Source organism: Bombus pascuorum, chromosome 8, assembly GCF_905332965.1.
Source record: "Bombus pascuorum chromosome 8, iyBomPasc1.1, whole genome shotgun sequence".
Classification (NCBI taxonomy): Eukaryota; Metazoa; Arthropoda; class Insecta; order Hymenoptera; family Apidae; genus Bombus; species Bombus pascuorum.
The window spans coordinates 15,879,248-15,901,631 of NC_083495.1; the positions used below are offsets into that span (position 1 = coordinate 15,879,248).

The following is a 22,384-nucleotide window of genomic DNA, read 5'->3' on the forward strand; positions in this document are numbered from 1 at the left end:
GGAGACGCAGATAATTTGGCTGTTAGAAAAGTGGAGAAAAAAGGGATCGCGACTGAAAAAGGAAAGTAGGAACCACTAAACCAGACTAAGCGTCACAAAAGAGACCCATCTCGACCCCCCAAAAACAACCTACCTATGAATCATAGCATTTGATTAAGAAACTAGCCGAGAGAAAACAAGATCCGTACCGGTAGATTCCCCGTGAGATTCGCGACGTGGGTCTCGTTAGCGAAGGCGAAGCCGATATGGGGTTTACTTATCGGCGGGCGCACGTCGCGGCGGCGGTGGCGGCAGTGTGCAGAGGCCAGGGTAAACGGTTAAGCACCGTTTGCAACGGACAGTTCCACACACATCGCGTCGGAACTGTCTGCCACTGCCGGTTTCGCAGCTGGCCTGATATATCCTCTGTGTTCTAGTCGCCCTCCTCCCACCCCCAAGGGTCCGCTATTTTTTCGCACGGCTCGCCGTCTCGAGCAGCATTATTAATGACCGCGGAAACCGCGTCAAAGATCTCACGAGCGTGCGCGAGCGTGATCCGTCCGCGTGTACGATACGCATTTTTTAAACCGCGCCACCGCTGCCGCCGCCGCCGCTGCCGCGTGATGAATGGCGGTTAACCGGAGTCGGAATGTTCTTGTCCCACCACGGAGAGAATCGGCCAGAGATCCGTGGATCAGCTACTAGACGCATCGTGATTTAACGCGGTTCGCACGTATGACGTGCCATTGTGATTTAGGTGTTTAGATATTAACGGTTTTGCAGACCGATACGCACGACCACTGCCACTTCGCTTCCCAGAACCTGGGAAATAACGCTCGTTTCAACGAGTATTTTTTACCCGGAAAATGGAGGATTCCAGTGATACAGGAATGTAGTACAGAGGAAAGACTGCACCGCAAGCAATGTTCATCGCGATCAATTCGCTCGATGCGATCGTGTTATTAATGGATCGGTGATGTGTATCCCGGAATCTTCTGTATCGAAGGATGTACTAATATGAAAAAAACCGTCCAACTTTGGACGGAGATACATGGTGTATTGCTATATCGATATCGATAATGTTTTTCTTCCTTTCTTGTTTTTTTTTTTTTTTTTTTCTTTTTTCTTTCTATGTTATACGAAAAGATATTTCGTGGATGATTAAAGCGGAATAGTACGTAAAAATGGTCTTAAGGTTTCAAGGTTGGGATTCTTACTTTACCCTAAGTAGTCTAACCCTATTACATAATGATGTTGCACAGGAAATGTACTTAACTGTCGTTGCTTTTCCGCTTATCATTATCTAACTAATTATTTCTCAGAATATATTTCTCGGTGTTCTTAGATTTCATTATTCGTCGATATAATCTAACAGAATACCAATAAACCTCTGTCTGAAGGAGTGGAGTATAAACTATTCGTATAATACCTAGGAGTTCATCGATTCTATCTCTATAATTTCCGTCCAAATAATAGGAATCTAAAGATAAGTAGATTCAATCTGTTCGGCAAAAGTGCATTTAATCATTAAATGCTCTTACAATGATCCAAACTTCGTTCCAACGATCGGAGTTCAGATAAACGTAGGTAATTCTACTTTATAACCATATTCCAAACTTGCATTTATACCGCGAAAACGGTTAAACCGTGAAAAGAGAAATCAAAGGTACGATTACATTTTCGATTTCTTCAGCGTTGCTATGTCAGCTTCCAAGTTAGAAATCTTCCGAGTAAGTTCATGAACTTGTTCGTTCAATCCAGCCACGGTGTACGGCAACGTATCGGATGATCCAACTTTCCTATCGACGCATTTATTCAAAATGACGTCGTCTTGTTCCGCGCCAGGTTCGTGAGCCAAACATTCCTCGATTAACAGGTCGCTGATACTCCAATCCCTGACGAAACGGATGTGATTGCTGCCCAAATACCAGGTCATCGAGGAACGACACCTATAAGACCAGGGATTGCCGGCGATTAAAATTTTACGTAGTTTCTTCAGCTTCCTCAACATGTCCGGAGACAGGCATGCGTTCAGCTCGTTGTGAGCGATGTCCCAAACTTGCAGTTCCGTGAGCAGATCGTAAATTTCCGGATCTATATCGACGATCCGATTACGCCACAGGATTAACGCTCTCAGACTCGATAATCCTCTGATCCAGGAGGCATCGATCTTCCGGATCTTATTGTTGACCAGGCCCAACACTTGCAATTTCTTAAGACCTCTGAAAGCATCTGGCTCGATATCCTCCACGCCACATCCCGTTATGTTTAATTCAACGAGCGAGTCGGAATATTTGGAAAATGCGCCAGTCTTAATTTTGCTGATGTTCGAATCGATGATATTGATCCCGGCTGCTCCAGCTGGTATCTGTAATTGCTGTATTCGATATTTTCCATCTTAGTCTTTGATCGCACTTTATAAGTTTCAAGTTTCGTTTATATAGATCGTTCCGAAGATAGTCAGTCGCTGCTCGCTGTTATTTCGTTTCATAAAGCACACGGTGCTCTCGATTAGTATTCTTTGTCGATCTTTTTGAAATTTGTACGTATCGAATGTTAACTATCAAGAGAATAACGTGTATTTTACGGACAAACAACGATATCTTATAAAATATTGATAATTGAAAAACGAACATACAAAACGACCTAATTTATATCGCTCTATAGGTACCTTAGAACTAAACCATTTGCTTTCTCTTAATCATAATTAGACTACAGATGTTTATGCAAACTTATACTTTTATAAAGATAATTAGAGAAATAGAATTTAGGTACAATACTACGTACTAAGTATTGTAACGATACATTGGATATTTTATATTATTTTTGCATGTAACGTGTATTCCGTATATATTTGCGCCTTCGGAATGTATAAAAATCCGTCTAATCGTAACGACCGAAAGACAAGTACGAATCAAATTAAATGGATTAAGCGAAAAGTTCCTGACTCCACCTATTCCCAAAATACCAAACGAAGAGAACAAAGAAATTGGAAATCGTGGCGATAGAAACGCGCGACCGGCTATCCCTCTAACAAGATAGTCAACAAAAGCAGCAATTTCTCACGTTTAAATCGCTTAATCCCTCGCACTGGTACCAATCTTCCCGTCCATCCAATCCAGGACGACAGATCGCCGTGCAGGCCGCCAAACATGTCGCTAAGATTATCGTTCCGAGCGAGCCTCTCATGTTCCGCGAAATTTCAGCAAACGACTATCTGTGCGCGTCTCGACATTCGCCTTTTATACCGATTCGAATCGGTTGCCACAAGGACGTTAATGTCACGGTCGTCGTCAAGGAAAATATAAAGCGGGGAAATACGAGGAAATACAGAGACCCGACTACACACGCTGATGCCATTGCATCTTGCGACGCATGCTGAACAATCAAACACAAAACGATAAAAGTGGCGACGAACAGTCGGAAAGATTTCGTTTTCCTTTTGCCGTGTATGGAATCCTTCCTATTTTTTTTTTTTTTTCTTTCTTCTTCGACAAACGACCGGTTTATTGGCGGACGACGCGACGCGTTGATTGTTATTGGGACGCACGCGACTTCTTGGGATGTTTCACGCTCGACGGACGCGTAAGAACGTAACGAGCCCTTGATTGAATAATTAGGATTCTTCGTGCCGTCCCTCTTTAGCCGGCCTCGTGTCACCGATGTTAAATGTCTTGTAAGAGACGGAACCGGTTTGGCCACGTTGCGCTCGACGCAATATCGATCGCGATGCCTGCTATTTGACGCCTTTCAGTCTGCCTCGTTTCCATGTTCGGTCCATGTGGAAACATTTTTAACGCGTGTTACGATATTCTTAATGACACGTGTTTCACTTGCTAGCTCTTTTCTTTCATCTAAATATAGTTTCCTTTGTATTATTTCATATTAATTTACGAGTAACAACTCCTCGTTGACTCAATTCTATCATAGGATTATTTGAATCCTTTTCTTACCGCACAATGTTATCTCTTTTTTCGTTACTATGTTAAAAACTGATAGCGTCTCAAACATACAAGTTTAATTGTTCTACGCAAAATTTAAGATTAAACTTGAGAATATATAAAGTAAATAATCCTACCTTACTCTACTATTTCCCAAAATCTCACTTCGCGAGTTTCCTTTTGTAACTCGCGTAGAAAATATTTGCTGCTAAATACACGCGGTGAACTGCGTTTGTTAAACCGAAGAGCTATAAAAAGAATTAGAAACGCGAGAAGAACGCGTCTTAGTAGACTGTACGATGAAAAGAACGTGACTGGAGTAAGGCGTGCTCGGAAATTGCAAGTTATAATTGGCGAAAAATTCGGCGGGATAATCTCGTGTCAGACATCGTTCGAATTCCCATCGCGCTATGATATATCGAATGATGTTGGTTCGTGATAGCGCCTACGTGTTTTACAGACATTAAGCTCCGACGAACGTGGTACGGGGCACATAATAATAAAACGCGTTACTCGTCGATTCTGCTGTAATCACCCGAATAAAGCCAGCTGACGATGCCTTCGATATGGCTGCGTTTGTCACTCTCGTGCCGCCCAACAAAGTGTTTGCATACTCTTATGAAACGATGGAATACGACGATAACAGGCTCGTTCGATAAAGCCACGATGTATCTGGCATGTGCGTCGTGATAACTAGAGGCTGCAAAGCGATCGGAAATGGCGAAAGAGTGCGTTAACCATAAGTTATCGCGCATCGAAGTTTCCCATGGAAAAGCAAAATACAACGTAGATTTAGCGTGTGGAAAATTTGTTCGAATGATAAAACAGTTGTTTCGAAAGCTGGCTTTTGCTTTCGTTATTTCAGATTGCCAGTGGATAGCAGGTGTTTTATGATCGTGGTATTCGGTTGGTGGTGAACCAATGTATCGACATTTATGTCCTTAAATTGTTAACAAATTGTTATGATTTATGACTAGTTTATTTTTAGCAACAGAGATCTATTTTACGAGTATGGAATTTGATAATTTCATTCAAATAGAAGTTTTTCTATGTATTTCGTAGTCTATTTCAAAACAATTGGTCGAAGCTAAAAGTATGGGAATAACTTTTTTAAAAAAGGTTTAATTTCTCTTCGACTTTGAAATAAAAGGAGCAAAAGGAATTGCCCATAACGAAGGAAACATAATTTTTTTGTTCAATCCGTTCGATTTTGCTACCCACTTCGATATCTCAATTGTAAGATTTCTGAAGAAAAATCACTGTCTTATAAAGCCTGCTATTCTCGATGATGTGCATAATATTCAAAATCATATTGCAACATATTTCGACTGATCGTTCACCTCTTATCGATTTAATACTACACGATGATGTTGGCGTTGGTCAATCGCGTTGCAGAATCGGTCATTTCTAAATATAACAAAATGTCTACAACGGTTGAGAATCATAGCTAGGCAGAGACTTTATTCTTTAACTACATCTACCTTATTTATTATACGTGTACTTCTTTTTCTGCTCGTGTATTTTAAAGAGCTTTTATAATTCTTCTACGGCACTCGTGGCGGAGAAATTCTTGAGATAATCCAGTAGAAAAGCATATAAAATTTATTTACTCGTTTATTTAGCGAAAGACTCTTTACAGTACACGTGTACTCTAAATAAATGAAATTGCAGACAGCAGGTGTGTCAGAATAACTACGTGGCCGTAATAACGGTAGTAAAGTAACCATCTATGAGGAGTGAATATTAGATAGCACGAACTTAAATGCTTAAACGCAACTCGAAAAATGCATCAACCAGGTCGTATCGAAACCTGACGTTACGATAAATAACAACTCGTTGCTACATAAGTAATTTAATATCTTAGTACTGGTAGAAATTATAATAACAACGTTTGATAACTGGCATCTTCCAAGAATTTTATTTGTTTGCTACTTATATCGAAAAATAGAGAATTTCTCTGATAGCTTCACACATGCATTATGCGAGTTACAAAAGTCAAATATGATAATCAGTTGACTCTGAACATGTAGGTACAATGTACAATCGAACTCTATCTGTTTCGTTGTTCTTATTACGTAGGACAATTTATTAGTATCGATCGTTAATAATATCGATCCCATCGTGCTGAGAGACTCTGGATCTTTACCATAGCCATATTTTTCCTCGACGAATCGTGACCTCGGATAAACATATTTATGTCATATATTCGAGTATCAGAAATTACACGAATCGAAATTGTGTATTGTGGTAGCCCTTGAGCTTCGAAAATTCCCATAAACGAATAAATATCCTCGATCTAGTGACGAATTTCTTTTTTCCAACTAAACTCCGCATAACCGTTCCAAAATATAGACGAAGGGAACGAGAGTTATTTCGTCGTCATCAGATTGCCTTATACGTTTCTAGATGACTTGAAAATGTAAAATTGCACAGAGTCCGCGTCGTACGAGAAAATATAGAAAACATTCTAAGTCCTAGTGCTTTTTATAATACTCGCTAGGTAGAACAACCTCCTAGCGAGGTTTTATTCTTTTAAAATTATATTCTCAAAAATTGTGCAAAAATCCTCGGTCTACTTATCGTATATCGACGATAAAGAAGTTACGAGACAACACTTGGCTGCTACTAGATGTATTTATACGTCGCTACCGTAAGGAAATTCTTTGCCTGTGTATATTTAAGTTTTTAACATGTGTACATACATTTGAAACACGATTGTACACGCGCGGAAGAGCGCATGAGAGGTCTGCATATATGCATAAGCGGGGTGCACGTGGAGCCGCGGCAAATCGTAATGCTGTAATAATGGATGCACAACCAGCAACAGTTGTCCAGCAGCGTGAGGGGACGACGCGAACGAAGATATGCCGATCGAAGGGAACGAGACAGACGAAGAAGGGCAACGGAATAAGTAGCCGGAGGAGTCTGTTCGTGCGTGTTTCGCACGTTCGAACGGTCGTATAAGTGTTTGCACTTCCTTTGAGAACGATCAACGGATGCCACTTCGTTTTATATCGCGCACGAACCAACGACTTACTCTCGCGATTTCATTGACAAACTCCGAACATTATACGATGAAAAAATTGACTATGAGTGGAAATTAATATCGTGTATCGTTTAAGGAATATGATGATATCTGGAATGAGTGGGATATTACAGAGAATAGGACGATAAAATCGAAGCGTAGGAAAAGATGCGGTTTTTATGTGCACTATGTAGCTAAGACTGAAAGACAGTAAAATTTATACACGCGATTTCATTGGAAAATTTCTCACATCGACTAGCGGGAAAATACCGATTTGATTTTAAATAGCCACGTGTATTGTTAGGAAATACGATGATATTTCTAACGTGAATGCAATTCTATCAACATGTATTTTCATTTATTTATTTCGATTTCGTAATGAAGAAACGATTGGGTTAACCATTCGTTGCTACTAAAACATGGTTCGTTGTTTCATCAGAAATTACAATTTTTCCTTTTTACAAGAAATGTCTTTATTCTATATAACAATGTCAGTTCCAACACAGCGACGCTCGTTTTCTTCAACTTTCTAATTCGTTTTATCGAAATGCATACAAATAAAAAGTATAGTTGCGTCAACGGTATCGCTTATCGTGTGCGGTTAAAGCACAGCGTCAATAGTTGCGAAAATATTACACCAAGTGTGATCATCGGATATATTCCAGATACAACTACTTGAGTAATTGATTCAAATATTGAACAATCAATAAATCCAATATTCCGGCAACGAATGTTTACCTACGATCTATTATTGAAATAGATTGTTTGAGAAACATCAGTGTCGGTTATCTTAGGGAATTCCCTGTAGATAACAGCTAAGCGAAGAAACAGCTACTACCGCGTGTTTGGAAATCACATCGCGGTGGTATCGTCGATAATCACGGTTTTAAAAGAGTGAAGAAAAAAAACGGCAGAGAGGGGAAAGTAAAAATTGCATTACGTATAAACGGCCCGTATTTTCCTAACGTATAATATCGTAAAGGGCCGGTATCGCGGTTTTAACAGCGAAAATAGGTACGCCAGTATGTGCGGCGCATAAAATGATAAGGGTTATATATCAAATTACGAAATTTGATTGTGAAACGTGTTGCGTGGCTAAAGTAAATACATTAGTCGGTTTCGTGATCCGAGAAAACTTACGTCTCGGGCTCTGACAACATTAAAGAATCCATTAAGAAGGTACGAAAGTCTCGTTTATAAATACATATATCTAACCATAAGACCAAATAAACACTTGTATTTAAATTTACGATCGTATCAGAATTCGATGTTCCCTCTGTTCTTATAAATCGATCGCGTGCCAGAAGAAACTGATATTAACGCGACATGCGACTCGGATCAACATTCGACTGATAGCGATTTTCGTTTCTTCGTATCTTTCACGTTTGCACGGAATCCGAAGAAAATAGCGAATTATGTCGGCCAGTTATACCAATGTATAGTACGCTTGCACTTCCATGGTTGGATAAACGGATAGCCATCGGCAAAGTACCGTAATTTTCACGCGGTCACGTGGTTAATTTTGCGATATTAAACGATGCGATGGTTTTCCTTTTGTTTCGTAATCGTTTTCAGAGAAAATGTAAGTTTCACCTTAAGTCTGTTGTATTCACCGATAAATTATCGATGCTGGTAAATTATATTTCATTTTTGTTGAAATATTTTGGTAATTGTTCTGGGAGGTGATCGTTTCCTATTCCTTACGAGAGACGTTTTATATTTATACTTTGTAATATATTTTATAGAACGGTTACCAATTAAAGAACCTGTGATTGAGAAATGTCCATAGGCGATTCTGAATAAATTTAGATAAAGTAATCACGAAATTATTCATTTCGAAATTTATCGACTCCATAGGTACTACAAATTATCTGAAATATATATACGAGTGAGTATGCTGCGGAAAATAGAGAATAATATTTTATATTAGTCTCATGCTTCGATTTAAAATCGTATTCTACGTGCTGTATTAATCGGGCATACTCGTACAAAGAAAACTAAATTATTAAGTAATCACTTTTAAACAAATTTTAAATTAACTCGTGTTACTCTGTTATCGTCTTTCTGGTTTATCAAAGATTTAAAAATACAGAAGCTAGAAACTTATTAAACGTATTAAATGATCTCCAACTATTAAGTAGTATCGGTAGATCGCAATTGAAATCATTGGGTCATGGGTTGGTGGACCATCGAGGACCAGGTAATTTCACTTCGTGTGTCTCGTATATTTCATGTGTTAAATACAATTAATAATACTTTTAATTACCGCTACCAAAACTCTGTTAAAATACATTACCTTTTAACAAAGAGATCTAGAGACGCCGAGAGTGTAGATCGTAGATGTTGCGTATCTGTAAAACAAAAAAAGAAAAAATGGAACTTGTAAACGGAGAATGACAATCGTTATCTGACAGCAAGTATATGAATGTACCAACTATTTTTTAGGTCTACATATTTCCAATTTGTGATATGATTTATTTTAACATTTACTGTTAGAATTTAATCTTGCAGTTAAGATTGATAATCTGTGGAAGACACAATGTTTATGTTGAAATAACATTCAGTGATATTTATTACACTGAACTACAGATATACAAATTATTATTATATACAAATGTATATAAGCGAGTGATATAATTAACGACGTATGGAAGAATTGTTGATTGTTGGTCAGTTACTTTCAGGCTAGACGTAGGTAGTATCCCTTAAATATTTTGAACCCCACTCTCTATACAGTAACGAGTATGACCTGTGTAAGTGTCCTGTTCAATGCCTGTGTGGGTGTCTGTGTAGGGATATTTGTGCCTATGCGTGAAATATCGTTGTATTCCGACATTTATAGTCTATGAAATATTAGGGTTTGTATCAATTGATATTTGATAAAATATCTGATTTAAAATATCATTAATAGATTTATACACTACACAATGCAATTTATAACATAAAGTACAAAAACAATTAATTATACGCGCGTAAAGTATTTCCACAGGGATTCATCAGTGAAAAGGAAAAGTCACTGAAAGTCATTTTGCGACGAAGCTTGTCAAGGGACTGGGATTGTACCGCAAATCTTAACACGAGTACCTACGCGTAAAATTGGCGAACATGGTGATACGTTTGAAAAATTGATTCTTGCCCACAATCGAAACACATGTTACGAAGGGGAACGCAATATTTCAATACGCGATTCAACATGAATGAACAGTTACCTAAGGATATATGGAAGCAATAAACCGCCTTGCACCGTGGCAAAGTGTGAATCTGCTTTTAAGCTGATACCCACCAGAATACAGAGCGAACAACGGCGCTATAGACTAGTCATAAACGAGTTTCGACGTCAGATACTAAACTGCTTTTGTGATGTACACGTGCATGAATCGCACGCGTGTGTACTTACACGTGTGCATATATACCTTTGAAAACTGGGTCAAAATCGAGAGGAGATATTTTTGATTTTTCGTTTTTCAACACGCCTTTCACACGCGTAACTCTAAAATCAATAGAAAAATAACAGACGATGGAACAAAGGATATAATTCGATCGTGAAATGGAATACGTATTTATATATTCGTATTTCTCTAAATTATCGTTGAACGTAATACGAGTTTAATATGTTGGATTTTTTCACTGATCGTTTAAAGCCAAATAAATTATTACGAGTTCGTTATTATTAGCTAATCGATTAAAGCGATTGAATTTTATCATTTTTCGGAAAGACTGATTTAAATCTTTCAAGTTATATTTTATGAAAGAGGGATTGACATTAAAGTGAAATATGATTTAATAGCGACAAATTTTTATGTATTAATTTTCTGTGTTTTTTATATTAATTTTGTGAAAAGCCCTTACGTTTAATAATTTTGCTCTTTTAATAATTACAAAAAGACAGCTAATCGAAACCCGTCAATTTCGATGGATTTAAATTTGCTAACATATCCATAGGTGTATATGACGGGTATAAAGAAAATAAAAGTATTAGTAAATATAATAAAATAGAAAATTAAAAAATTTTTCAAAAAACGTAAAACGAAGGCGTGAAAACAGTATCGATGAAAAGTTTTACCTTGTTGCAGTATCTCTAAGAAAATTTCTTGATCGTCATAGAAGAAGGGCCAGGATAAGGACGGATCTTTAGTGTCGAGGATACCCGTTGTAGAAAAGATAAAACAGGGATAAGAATGGCGTAACTATGGTGAAATAACGTCGTAAGTCGCATCTTTACGAGGTACCGAGATGGCTTGCAAATTATCAGCAGCAGTTTTAAATAGTGGCGAGATAGAGTCGAGTCTTTTTATCCAATTCGATAAAGCAAAACATCGTTGGGAAAATGATAAAACTTATGCATTTAGAAAATCGTGAACGTTTCCAAATTTCGTGAAAACAAAGAAAAGTGACATAAATAAATGCTATTTAGAAACACGAAAATATTTTTTACCGTCGCGTAATAAATTATTGACACGTGTTGAATTAAAAATTTGAGAAGCGAAAGTTACGAGAAATTTTACAAATATAAAAAAGTAATTCAGTTCGTAGAGCAATTCATAACTTTTCGTTGAAATTTTATAAACTTACAGCGACTTATTTTTTGGGATTAATATAATTTTTCGTACAATGCGGAATATGTATCGATGAAAATTTGTTTTTTTTTTGCTATATTTTTATATATCTTCCATTCTGATTTTTTTGAAATTTCATACTTTTCGTGTAACGTTGCATAACTTGTTGCGATAGTAACCGATAATTTTGAAAGAATAACGCGATATTTCACTAATCGACTCCATCGAAATTTCAAAGTTGAAGACGTCTAACCAAGAGTTTCTGTCTCCGAACTACAGTCCCGAACAACGAGGTAACTTCTTGCTGCGAAATCTTCTATAATTCTAAGAAGTCAAACGTCGACAGAAACTGAGCTGAGTAGTTATAACGTGTCAAAGGGTGCCCAGCCCTTCCCACGAACTAGCTCGCATTACGGTAGACAGTAATTACACGTGCTGTTAATTAGTTGTATGATATATGGGTTTAACATGCGGAAAAAGGAGGCTTAAAGCGCCGATCATTAACCACGCACACGTGGCATCTTAGACTATATCCGTTTGTACGTACATGTACGTCTAACACAACTAAATTATAAATTATCTTTTCCTCGTTCGTGATGAAAAACGCTACACTTTAGAATTGTATTCTAATATTTCTGTTATAAAAATGTATGAACTATAAAATGTTAATTATTATTCGATGAAAGAGATACATACATACATTGTTGAAAATAATTAAGGTGAGTTTTAAGGTTCTCTGCACTGTGCAGAAGTAGATCGTAGAACCGAAGATGTTACTGCAAGTACTTGGCGTAAACGCGTTATTTATAAATCATTCGTTCGAATTACACGTATCTGTACAGTTAGAATAAATATGATTTATATACATATATATACATATATATATCGTACGTACATTACATACCTATATTCTAAAATGTCCTGTTAAATAAAATGTCGAGTATTACGACGAACAATTAATCATCGTAGGCGATGATAAAATCTCTCGAGAGACGATTCTACGATTATTATTGCGGCAAATGTAAATACTCGTATTTCTTCGCTACGCTTCTTGAACGCTAAGAAATTATGATTATTATTCTTGAAAAACATCCATTAATCATGCACAAACCGCTATGCGGAAATTATCATATCTTTTCTTCGTTAGAACGTTTCGTGTTCTACATTCCAAATTAGAACTAATTATCTAAAACCCAATAATTCCACGTTCTGACTTTGAACGTACGAGACCACCCTTTTCGTGTTTTCTTTCTATAATTATTCCGCGCAAGATCAACCGTGACGTTTTATCGTAGAAACTGGCTGTCTCGAACTCTGTTTACTGCTTGCAATCCTATCTTCTCGATTTCTCGTTCATTTTAAACTCCGGTTTCCATTCCAACGAATTATTCCCACAATACCATCGACACCGTGGAAGAATCGCTCAAGCCAACAATAAACGACAACTCTGACACAAAAGAAGCACGATCGTGCGTTCAACTTCAATGACGTAACCATCATCACCGTGCTCTTCCTCTCACCTTCTCTCTGCCATCTCTCTTCCTATTCTATCCATCGTCGTTGCACATCGCTGTGTTTCTTCTTCCCATTTCGTGCTCCTGCGATCCTCGGCGGATCGCGGCGCGCCGCGAGAGCAGTAAACAACCGGGCCGCCCTCGGAAACATCCCCATAAAGTACATTTTATCTATCGTAAATCGATGGCGCGGCGTATTTCACCGGCGCGCTGTTATACAATGCAGCTCAATTAATGCCAAACTGTTGGCCTGATTTATTTCTTAACTCGGACAAGCCGCCGCGACCGCATCGCGATAATCGTCGATCCGTATACGGCGTAAGTACGTGTTTCGCCACGAGTGCGTACCTCGTTTCACCAACGAATCCGCCTGGTATGCGCTCTATGCGGCCAACAGATTAAACCGCCGTTTCTGCCACATTAAAATACGCTTCTACACACAGGCTGGCCACCACTCTTCACCCTCGGGAGCGTGTTAAGAGACACCATTGGTTTTACGTTTGCGGAAGATTCGCCGCGAAGATATCCTTCTCTCTGACGGCGAATAATAGTCGATTGTAGTGTCCAGGGAGCGGAACCTAAGCTCGCTCCGCGATCCTCCTAGCTGTTTGTTTGCTGAAAGTTGTCACTGTGACCGATATACCGAACGGTTTTAGCGCATAAGTCTTCGCGTTTATTGTTTGCTAAACGTTCCGCCAATGTAAACATTGCTGCTTGTGTTTGGGTAAATGCTTCGTACGTGTGGTAATGGGGATTCGATGCCGGTGGATTTATACACGGGTACTCGATGGCGGTTGACGTAGCGGAAACTACGAGCTTGCAGAGCAGAGGAAAGTTTTTTGAGAGGGTTCCGGGAAATGGGATCTTTCTGAGGTTTCTGCTAGCACGTGAAACGGTTCTAACAGAGTTGGTATGACGGTTTGGAAAATTGAAAATTTGGAGAGTCAGAGGTTTACTTCGTGCTACTTTACACATTTTTTAGTCCCGATGATTTCACCTGATTTATAGATCGAAAACCTTCGAAAAATTTCGTTTCTCGCGACAATCTTGTCAAGTACGATCGATCTATTGGCGATGTTCCTTGTTTAAAAAGATATTTTCATTACTTAAAAGTTAAACAGAGATTCACCGCTATTACTAACTAAGTATCGTTTCAACCATAAGTTCTTTCATCCTAAGTCAATCATCGACTGCTTGAATCGAAATTACCATTCCACTTTTAACCTGAACAATTTCGATTCCTCCCGTGATAAAGTTATGATTTCGTCGTCATCAAGGTTCTCTCGACGTATTCGCGAAATCCAGCAATTAAACAATTGGAGACTTCATTTCCATCGAGCGAGAGGGAGAGAGAGAGAGAGAGAGAGTGAGAGGGGAGAAGGTTCCCCGCGCGTAATTATTTGCTCGGTGGTCTCTTCAATTATCTTAATTAAATTACGCCCAGGCACAAGACATTTTTCTGCGTCACAGATCGCTTCGTTCTTAGTAATTAAATCCTTACCCTTCCGCGAAACAATCTTCGTAACTTCGTATATTCATTGTACGTTGCACATACGAGTTGCACGAGGGTGCATTCTTTTGCGTTCCGTAATCCCAAGGACAATGCAGAAGAAGCAACACCGTAATTAACGCGTTCGCGAAATTTGACTCACCAAATGTCGATTCTGATGCATCGAATATGTCAGAGAGACGTGTTGCTCGGTGATGGTTCGTAGAAATCGATGGACAATGAAACTTTCTACTTTCAAATGGAATTTCTATACAGCGTGGCTGATAGGATGGTAATGCTGCGTTTACGTTTATCACGACGTTGGTCGAGGTGTCATTGTTCTACTTATTTCGTGGTCGGTTGGCAGCATACGCGGCAGGTAAGGCGAGAACGCGAAAGCGTTTAGCTTCTAAGAAAGCAGAGTAGGCCGAAGATAACTGGGATAAGCCATGGTTACTCGTATTTAATGCGGAGCTTTGATTATTCGAAGTCAACGCGCAGGGACGGTCGTTCGAATTGTTTCTTTTCAAGCGTATTTGTGGAAGTGTTAGGTAATATCGAATGTGTCGAAACGTTCGCTCGTTTTGGTAGACGAAAAAATGAAATTCGAAATCCTCGTCTGTTAATCGTTATTAGTAACTTACGTTTCGAAAAAAAGTTCAAAAATTGCAAGCGAGAAACATCTCGTATTTAGCGATATGAACCGGTATTTGTCATATTTTCGTTACGATCGAATAATTCTCACATTCTACAGAGTTTATGCATTTTCCAAGAATAGACCCGTAGCTCGAACTCAAAACTGATATCATGAAACTCATAGCTAAATTCTTTGCTCGATCTAATTTGTAAAATTAAATATCTTAAACAAATATTTTCTAGATACACAGGGTATCTACTCTTACATGGAACTACTCCTGTATGAAAATTAAAGAGTAGAAAGTAAAGCTATTGAATCGAACTTGATCAGTTCGATGTAATTTGATGGATTCGAACTTTGTACTACGTTATTAGAACATTGTACAATTATGAAATATAAATATACACCGATAAATTGAAAATAGGGACTAATGTATCTTAATTACAGAAGTAAAAGTTAGTTGCAAAATTTATTCTCGCAAATCCGGTTCTTAATTACCAAGTTGATGCAAGGGAACGTTATAAAATGATCGCGAGTGCAAAGGGTTAAGCGACATCAGTCAGTGGAATATTCACGAGACGTGTTGTGTTATAACACTTAAAGGAGCACGCACAAACATCGTAGTCGCAGTTAACCTTTTCCACGAAATGTAACGACGTGCAATCACCCTAACTGCACCGAAGCATTTCCACGGTTTCCAGAGGCAATGTCAGTCACAGATGCAGTTACGGCGCGACGTCTTTCACGGTGAATGCATAGACGCGCGTGATAATAACTCGCGTGATAATAACTCACGTGATAATAACTCACAAGTGACAGCGTTACCTATCTACCTAACAATCTCTTGCCCTAGCAGAAATTAATTTAATTTACTACAAGAGCACCGTCATAATATTCAAATCAGAAACACATTATGTTTAGTTTGTCTATCCGCACAAGTGTAATTACATCTTTAATTCATATTATGTACTATGAAATATTACACACGAACGAAAGTAACGTAACGTGAAACTTTATTTCTGTGTTCTTTCTCTCATTAAGATATCATTCACCGATATGATACAACTTTCCTGTCTATGATCGTTTTAAGCCATATTTATTTTTCCTGTTTTGGGCAAGAACATAAATTTGAAGTACTGAACTGTAACTTAATTAGTGACTGATGTTCAATTATTTTACCTCGGAAAGGAAACTCGTACTACTTTTACACGATACTATACTCACTGACAAAGATATTAGTTCAAAATTAATCTTATACACAATCGTTTTATATTAGATTTATTTTTCCTTTTAAAACTATTTCCACAACTACCTGCAATTTCATTAGCGAGTAAAATCAATTATTTCTCTTTGAGAAGCAAACTTTAGTGACTCTTACATAATACTATATTCTTTATGTTTGTAAAATATTTATTAGAGACAGAGTTGGTCTTAAATTTTATCTAATAAATTAAATCTCGTATTATTTCTCTTGCATTTCGTTCCATCAATGATTCAATCAAAAAGCATATAAAGTATAAAATATATTTCCTTCTTGGAAATAATCGTTCTCAATTTAATGAAGAGTTTGATACGATTTCGAAGAGACTGTACACCTCTTGATCTTTGATAGTACGAAAAAGATATCATTCATGATCGAATCAATTTCTAATCGAAATGTATATAAATTGTAAGTAAATACGAAATAAAATGCAAAGAGATAGATTCCCGAATACTAACTTCCACCAAAGCTCTGTGTATTTATAGGAGAATGAATTGGTTCTGACAGAAGAAACTGATTGATGGACAGGAATTTATTGATTCAAGATTAACATTTCATTCGACGAAATTTTATCAATGATACATAGGAACGAAGCTCTCTCTCTCTCTCTCTCTCTCTTTCTCTTCGTCAAACTTTTATAAACAGAAAATATAAGAACGCAGATCCAGAGGTATTTACGTTCCAAGTGGACGTGTATTGCATTTTTTTTAAATATCGCATATTTTCAGAAACCAATTCTCCGCATACGTATAATCTCCGCCAATTTCACCAAGGGATACTATATCATCGCGCGAGCCGATCCTTTTATTTCGTTCGCGTTGTAAGATGCATACGATGTACGTGAATTTATATGTAATTAGAAAATAAAAGCAACGAAAAGCGTTCGATTCGCGTTGAATACCTTCAGGGTATTAATTTATCACCTAATAATATTAAGGAGCCGACAAGTTACAAGTTGTAGATCATACGCTACAAATTGTTACTATAATAATAATGTGCGTGATAATTTATTAATAATAATAATTCATAGCTTGTACCAATAAATTTCGCTAATTAAGTTCTATGCTATTGTTTCAATTGGGCAAGAGAATCCTGATATCCTGGTATCCGTAGTCGACAATTTAATTCAAACCAACTCATCGTAGGAAAAATAGCAATAAACAAAGCAAACTCTATCACTCTCGATCTCACCGTATCAAACGGTAATAAATCTACACGTGCTGGAGACACGTGAAATCTTAACGAGAAGCATCGATACATTGGACGACACGGCTGGCGACGTTCACCACTACCAATACCTACAAGATATAGACGATAAGTACCGATGGAAGGTGGTTGGGGTGGTGCACGCGGCTCGGTAAAGAACGATCGAACGTAATTCGTATCGCGGCCGAAACAACAAATACTTTGCACGTTAGTGACATCGCATCGAGCACCGATACGATTGCTCTTTAATCTCGATCAGAAATCTGCCTCGGAACCGGCAACTTCGTGTACTCTAAAAACACTCTTGCGCTCGCGATCGGGCAAGGCGAGCTGCGTGGGAAATCGCGGCCGGCTGGTAATTTCTCTGGCCTGATTCTGCCGACGGTGCGGATTATCTACAGCATCCCGCTCTCAAACATATAGGTATACACGTGTACACGTGTCTGCGTGTACGTGCGCGCATGTGTGTGAAATATATATTATACAGAGTGTACATACCGCGAAACACGGATTGGCCGCGCGCAAAGCCACGATTCGACGTGTGCACGTACTCACGCAGCGCTCGAAGGCGCATTGAACAAACAGAAAAGAATTATCGGCACGAGCGTCGATGTACCTTACAAGCGTCGGAGATGTAAAGAGATTTTAATAACGCGATTATGATAAACATGCACGGTGACTCGCCGAAGTATTTCAACGTCTGTCATGGAAAACTTTTTTATACCTGTGTTACGAGTAGAATTTTATGCGTTTGTGGGAAGTTTAAGGGTAGAAAAATTCACGGAATGCACGTGATATGCGAACATGTATAAAAGATCCAAAGTACGATAGCTGTTCTAATAATACTTGGTAAATAAAACTAATCCCTGGCTAGATCCCACTCTGTCAATTCTGTTCATGAATCCGCATAAATATCCAATCTAGTTATAAATTTTATATAGAATAATTCGAAATTTCGTTAGAACCGTAACAAAATACTAGTATCGCGGTTACGGCGAAAATTTGAAACTGACGTGGAATTGTATGTAGAAGTCACAGGACGTTTGTTGCAATTTTACAAATATACATAGATTTATCTCTTAAATCTTTTTCTTTTCCTCGCATTATTCTTTCATATTGTTATCAACTTCCTTGATACAAATTTTACTTTAATTGTCAGTACTTGAAATATTTAAAATTCTTTAGGGTGTTTGACGAGTGCGTACAAAAAATCACAAACATTTATCAATAACGAAGAGAGTGCGAATCAAACGAAAGTGATAATATTACAAGGCTTGATAACTATATTCTCGGAAGAGCAACATTTTTCGACAAATTCGTCTTATTGCTCGCAGTAATATGTGCAAAGCAGACATGGTAGTTTATGGACGGTGTTTGACGTTTTTTGGTCGGTTCCATTTCAACCACTTTTTTGAGAAAATTCGCCCTGGATGGAAGGTCACGATCTCGACCAACCAGGGGATTGGTATCCCGCTGTTGCTGCACGCTCGAGAAGGTGTCTCGTATCTACGTCCATCGCTAAACAGCCCGAGCGTGAAATCAGACCAGCGATCTCCGTCTCTCTCCTTCTTCACCTTTTCTCCGCCATTTCTCTTTTCCTCCAGCTTTCTTTCTCTTTCTCTCTCTCTCTGTCTCTCTCCCTCTCTCTCCTGCCTCTCTCTTTCTCTTGTTGCCTCTTTAATTTTCACTGGAAACCCAGAACGACTGGCATTATCCGTACGAAGGAGATTCTAAACGTGATCCCGGTCGAAAGTCGTATTTCAGGGGCCAAATCTTCTGGCCATTCTGTACATTCAAATGCGGAGAACATCAAATGCCGGGAGAACCCGGACGCAAGCTGAATTTTCTCTTACGAAAGAAACGTTATGCCCTATTTTCTATGAATTTCATTTCGATAGTCGTTAACTATAAAATACAATTTTACTCGTTTAATATAACTTAAGGAATTGTGTGCGCATCATCTGGGGATACTCGATCCCTTGACGATTAATAAATCGATCAAATTATAAGCGCACGCTTTGTATCTTTTGGTGTCTCATATTCGAGCAGGCATTTTGATTTATCTCCTGTTAAAGAGTTATAAATATTTCAGGAAGAAGATGTATTCGTTGAATGTATCGAGGGAGAATCGCGTGAACATTTTACGTTAGTTATAAGTTACAATGTTGTATTGAAACTTTGATAGAGTCGATATTTTAAGTAGAAACTTTGATAAATTATAACTTTTCTATATCAATTCACAATTTACAGAGCTAATTTGTCGTTTCTGTGTTTCTATATTATTTCCAAACAAGAATATGGCTCACGTTTATATAATCGTTATTTGTAATCGAAAACAATTTCTATCGCCAGCAATGTTTACGGACAATCAAACAAATTTTTTGTTTGATTTGACTTTTTTCATTCGATGATCCTCGACGATCGCTGATTCTATGAAAACGTTGATATTTTTCTTAAACCTCGTTACGAACTTTCTCAAATATCCAACAAAGTTTCATTTCGATGAACGTAGCAAACGGTACTGCTACCACCGTAACAAACGATAAAAACATCGATGATAATCCCGAAGAAGCATGCAGAAACTGGTGCAAGCGGCGAGATGCATCTGACGATGAGTGCGGATCTGGCGGAAAGCGTGGGTTCGCGCGAGAAATCAGCGAGGAATCCACGCGGCGAGGGCGTTGCCTCCTGGCACCCGCGACGTTTCACCTTAAGCAGGATTTATAAAAAGGCATCGCATCTCCTCGGAGCCGAGCTCCTTGATGACGAGCAGCGTCACGTTTGCGGCAAACGACGCACATGGCGCAGCTGGAGTCTCTGCATAGAGACTCTACGTGCCTTCTATCGTGGCACATGCGTTGCTCCGTGTCCTCGTCGTCCCTGTCCTCTCCCCGTTGCGCCTTCCTTCGCCCTCTGTCCTTTGCACCCACACCGTAAAGCCACGTAATACTCTTCGGATCCTCGAGAACTGCCGAACGGGCAAATGGGACACGTCCGTGAACGCGTAGCCCGCAATTGTCGCGGTTGTACCCGAGTATCCAACTGCGTTTGTACACTTGCGGCCATATGCCTGTCACGTACACGCGGACTTGCACGATACACGTGAGTGTGCGTGCTGGTACGGGCGAGCGATCATCCTCGTCAATGTTGCACACGTAACACGAAAGTATGTCTGCGGCTAGACGCGCTTCGTGACACGGGGGATCCCGAGAAACCAGAGTATTGGCGTTCCATCCATACTCCCCCTTTCAAAGCATCCGGACCGATCAAACCTTCCGGAAATTTCGAGGGACCGAATATATATGTACGTATGTGGGTAATATCGAAGCACAGAGCCGCTTCTTGCGATGGACGAAGGAAGAGCGAACGAGTTGTGTTTATTGCGGATAGATTATTAATGGTGGATATAGAGGGTGTTTCGAGAGGGAAAAGGGTAAAAAAATACGTTCTACGCGAGTCGTTCGAAAGACAAACCGAGAGAATTCGTTTTTATATTTTGTTATCTTGGTGTGTAATTAGCGGCCAGCTTCTTTAAGAAGGCGCCTGATTCGAAAAGATTCTTTCGCGTAGTCTCCATTCTGGTGAAAATACAAGCAGAGCCAATATTCAATTATGTTAGGTTTCTCAAACGACGAGGTGGAAACTGCAATACCGTACGAATAAACGAATGTATGCATATGAAATTCCTAGCCTTGCTCTTCTCTTGCTAATCCAATCACACATAGCTACGTATATATTTTTATCTGTTGCACTTACTCTAGCACGTGTTCATAGCACGTACAGAGTGTAATCGAAATAGGTGGCCAAACTTTAATACGGTATCTGGCTGTTTCTAAAAATGAAAGTATAGATAAACATAGGTTTGAAAACTCTGCCTTCTCGAGATTGAAACACATTTTATTTACTTTAAAATCACGCGTAAAATCAAAAGTACTGCGATCATTTTCCTTTCCATCGGAAATAAATACACAGGAGCAGTCTTTATTTAAATATTTGACAATACCAAAATGTATCTGCGTATTTTGCTTTCACCCTGTATACCCCACCGTTTCCTTTATCCACTCGAGTTCCACGCGCATTAATCACCGATCGAAACTCTGCAAAGTCCACGGTTGCGTGAATGATCGCGAAATGTCGTAATTCCCATGAATCAACATCGGCCTTTCGTCACCGTTAAACTCCTAAAGCCGAGTGTCTTCGATCGTATCGGTAGGTATCAACCGCTACATCGTTTTCACGTATACATACACGTATATTCATATAGAAAGCGAGCTAGATGCGAAACAGCGAATGTTTACGAGGCAAAGAGGGAAGGACCCTCTTCCTCCCGCTGCGTGGTTCTCGGTCCAACGACGGGGAGGAACGAGAGTAAGGCAGGGTAGATAACCCTGCATCCTAGTGCTAAGATAACCCGACTTGACCCGCGGGTCCTCCTTGCTGAATAATTACGGGGAAGCCTCCTATACCCATCCTCCATCCTCTAACTATCTTAACCTTTCTGTTTCTCCTCTATTTCCATCTCTCTCTCTCTCTCTCTCTCCCTCTCTCTCATCATCATCCTTCTCACCCTTTCTGGATGTTCGTCCTCTCGTTTCTCTGTCTCTCTCATTGGTGCATAGAAGCAGCGGGAGACCTGAACCTGGTGGCTCTTAGCGATGGTATCGACCTGCGGAGAGTCTTTGCCTCCCTCCTGGCCCTCCTCTTTCCAAACCGTCGACCCTCTTGCCCACCTCTTCGCCACTTGCCTTCTCCCCTTCCCTTCCTCGCGGCCGTCTG

At 39.2% G+C, this 22,384-nt stretch overlaps 2 protein-coding genes across 2 annotated transcripts in view; both read right to left on the reverse strand.

The window, feature by feature from the left end:
* Nucleotides 1-22,384, reverse strand: part of LOC132909873 (prosaposin) — a 296,649-nt gene that overhangs the window by 204,752 nt on the left and 69,513 nt on the right. The window lies entirely within an intron of this gene.
* Nucleotides 1,482-3,212, reverse strand: LOC132909908 (leucine-rich repeat-containing protein 70-like). The gene is made up of 2 exons (XM_060965133.1): nucleotides 3,046-3,212; nucleotides 1,482-2,356 (listed from the first exon to the last, which is right to left on the reverse strand). The coding sequence occupies exons 1-2, from the start codon at nucleotides 3,166-3,168 to the stop codon at nucleotides 1,652-1,654; spliced, it is 828 nt and encodes a 275-aa protein (XP_060821116.1). The 5' UTR covers nucleotides 3,169-3,212; the 3' UTR covers nucleotides 1,482-1,651.

Coding starts and splice junctions, on each gene's coding strand:
- LOC132909908 (XM_060965133.1), bottom strand. CDS start 3,168: ATGAGAGGCTCGCTCGGAACGATAATCTTAGCGACATGTTTGGCGGCC. Junction 2,357..3,045: donor AGGGATTAAGCGATTTAAAC/GTGAGAAATTGC, acceptor TATCGAATACAG/CAATTACAGATACCAGCTGG.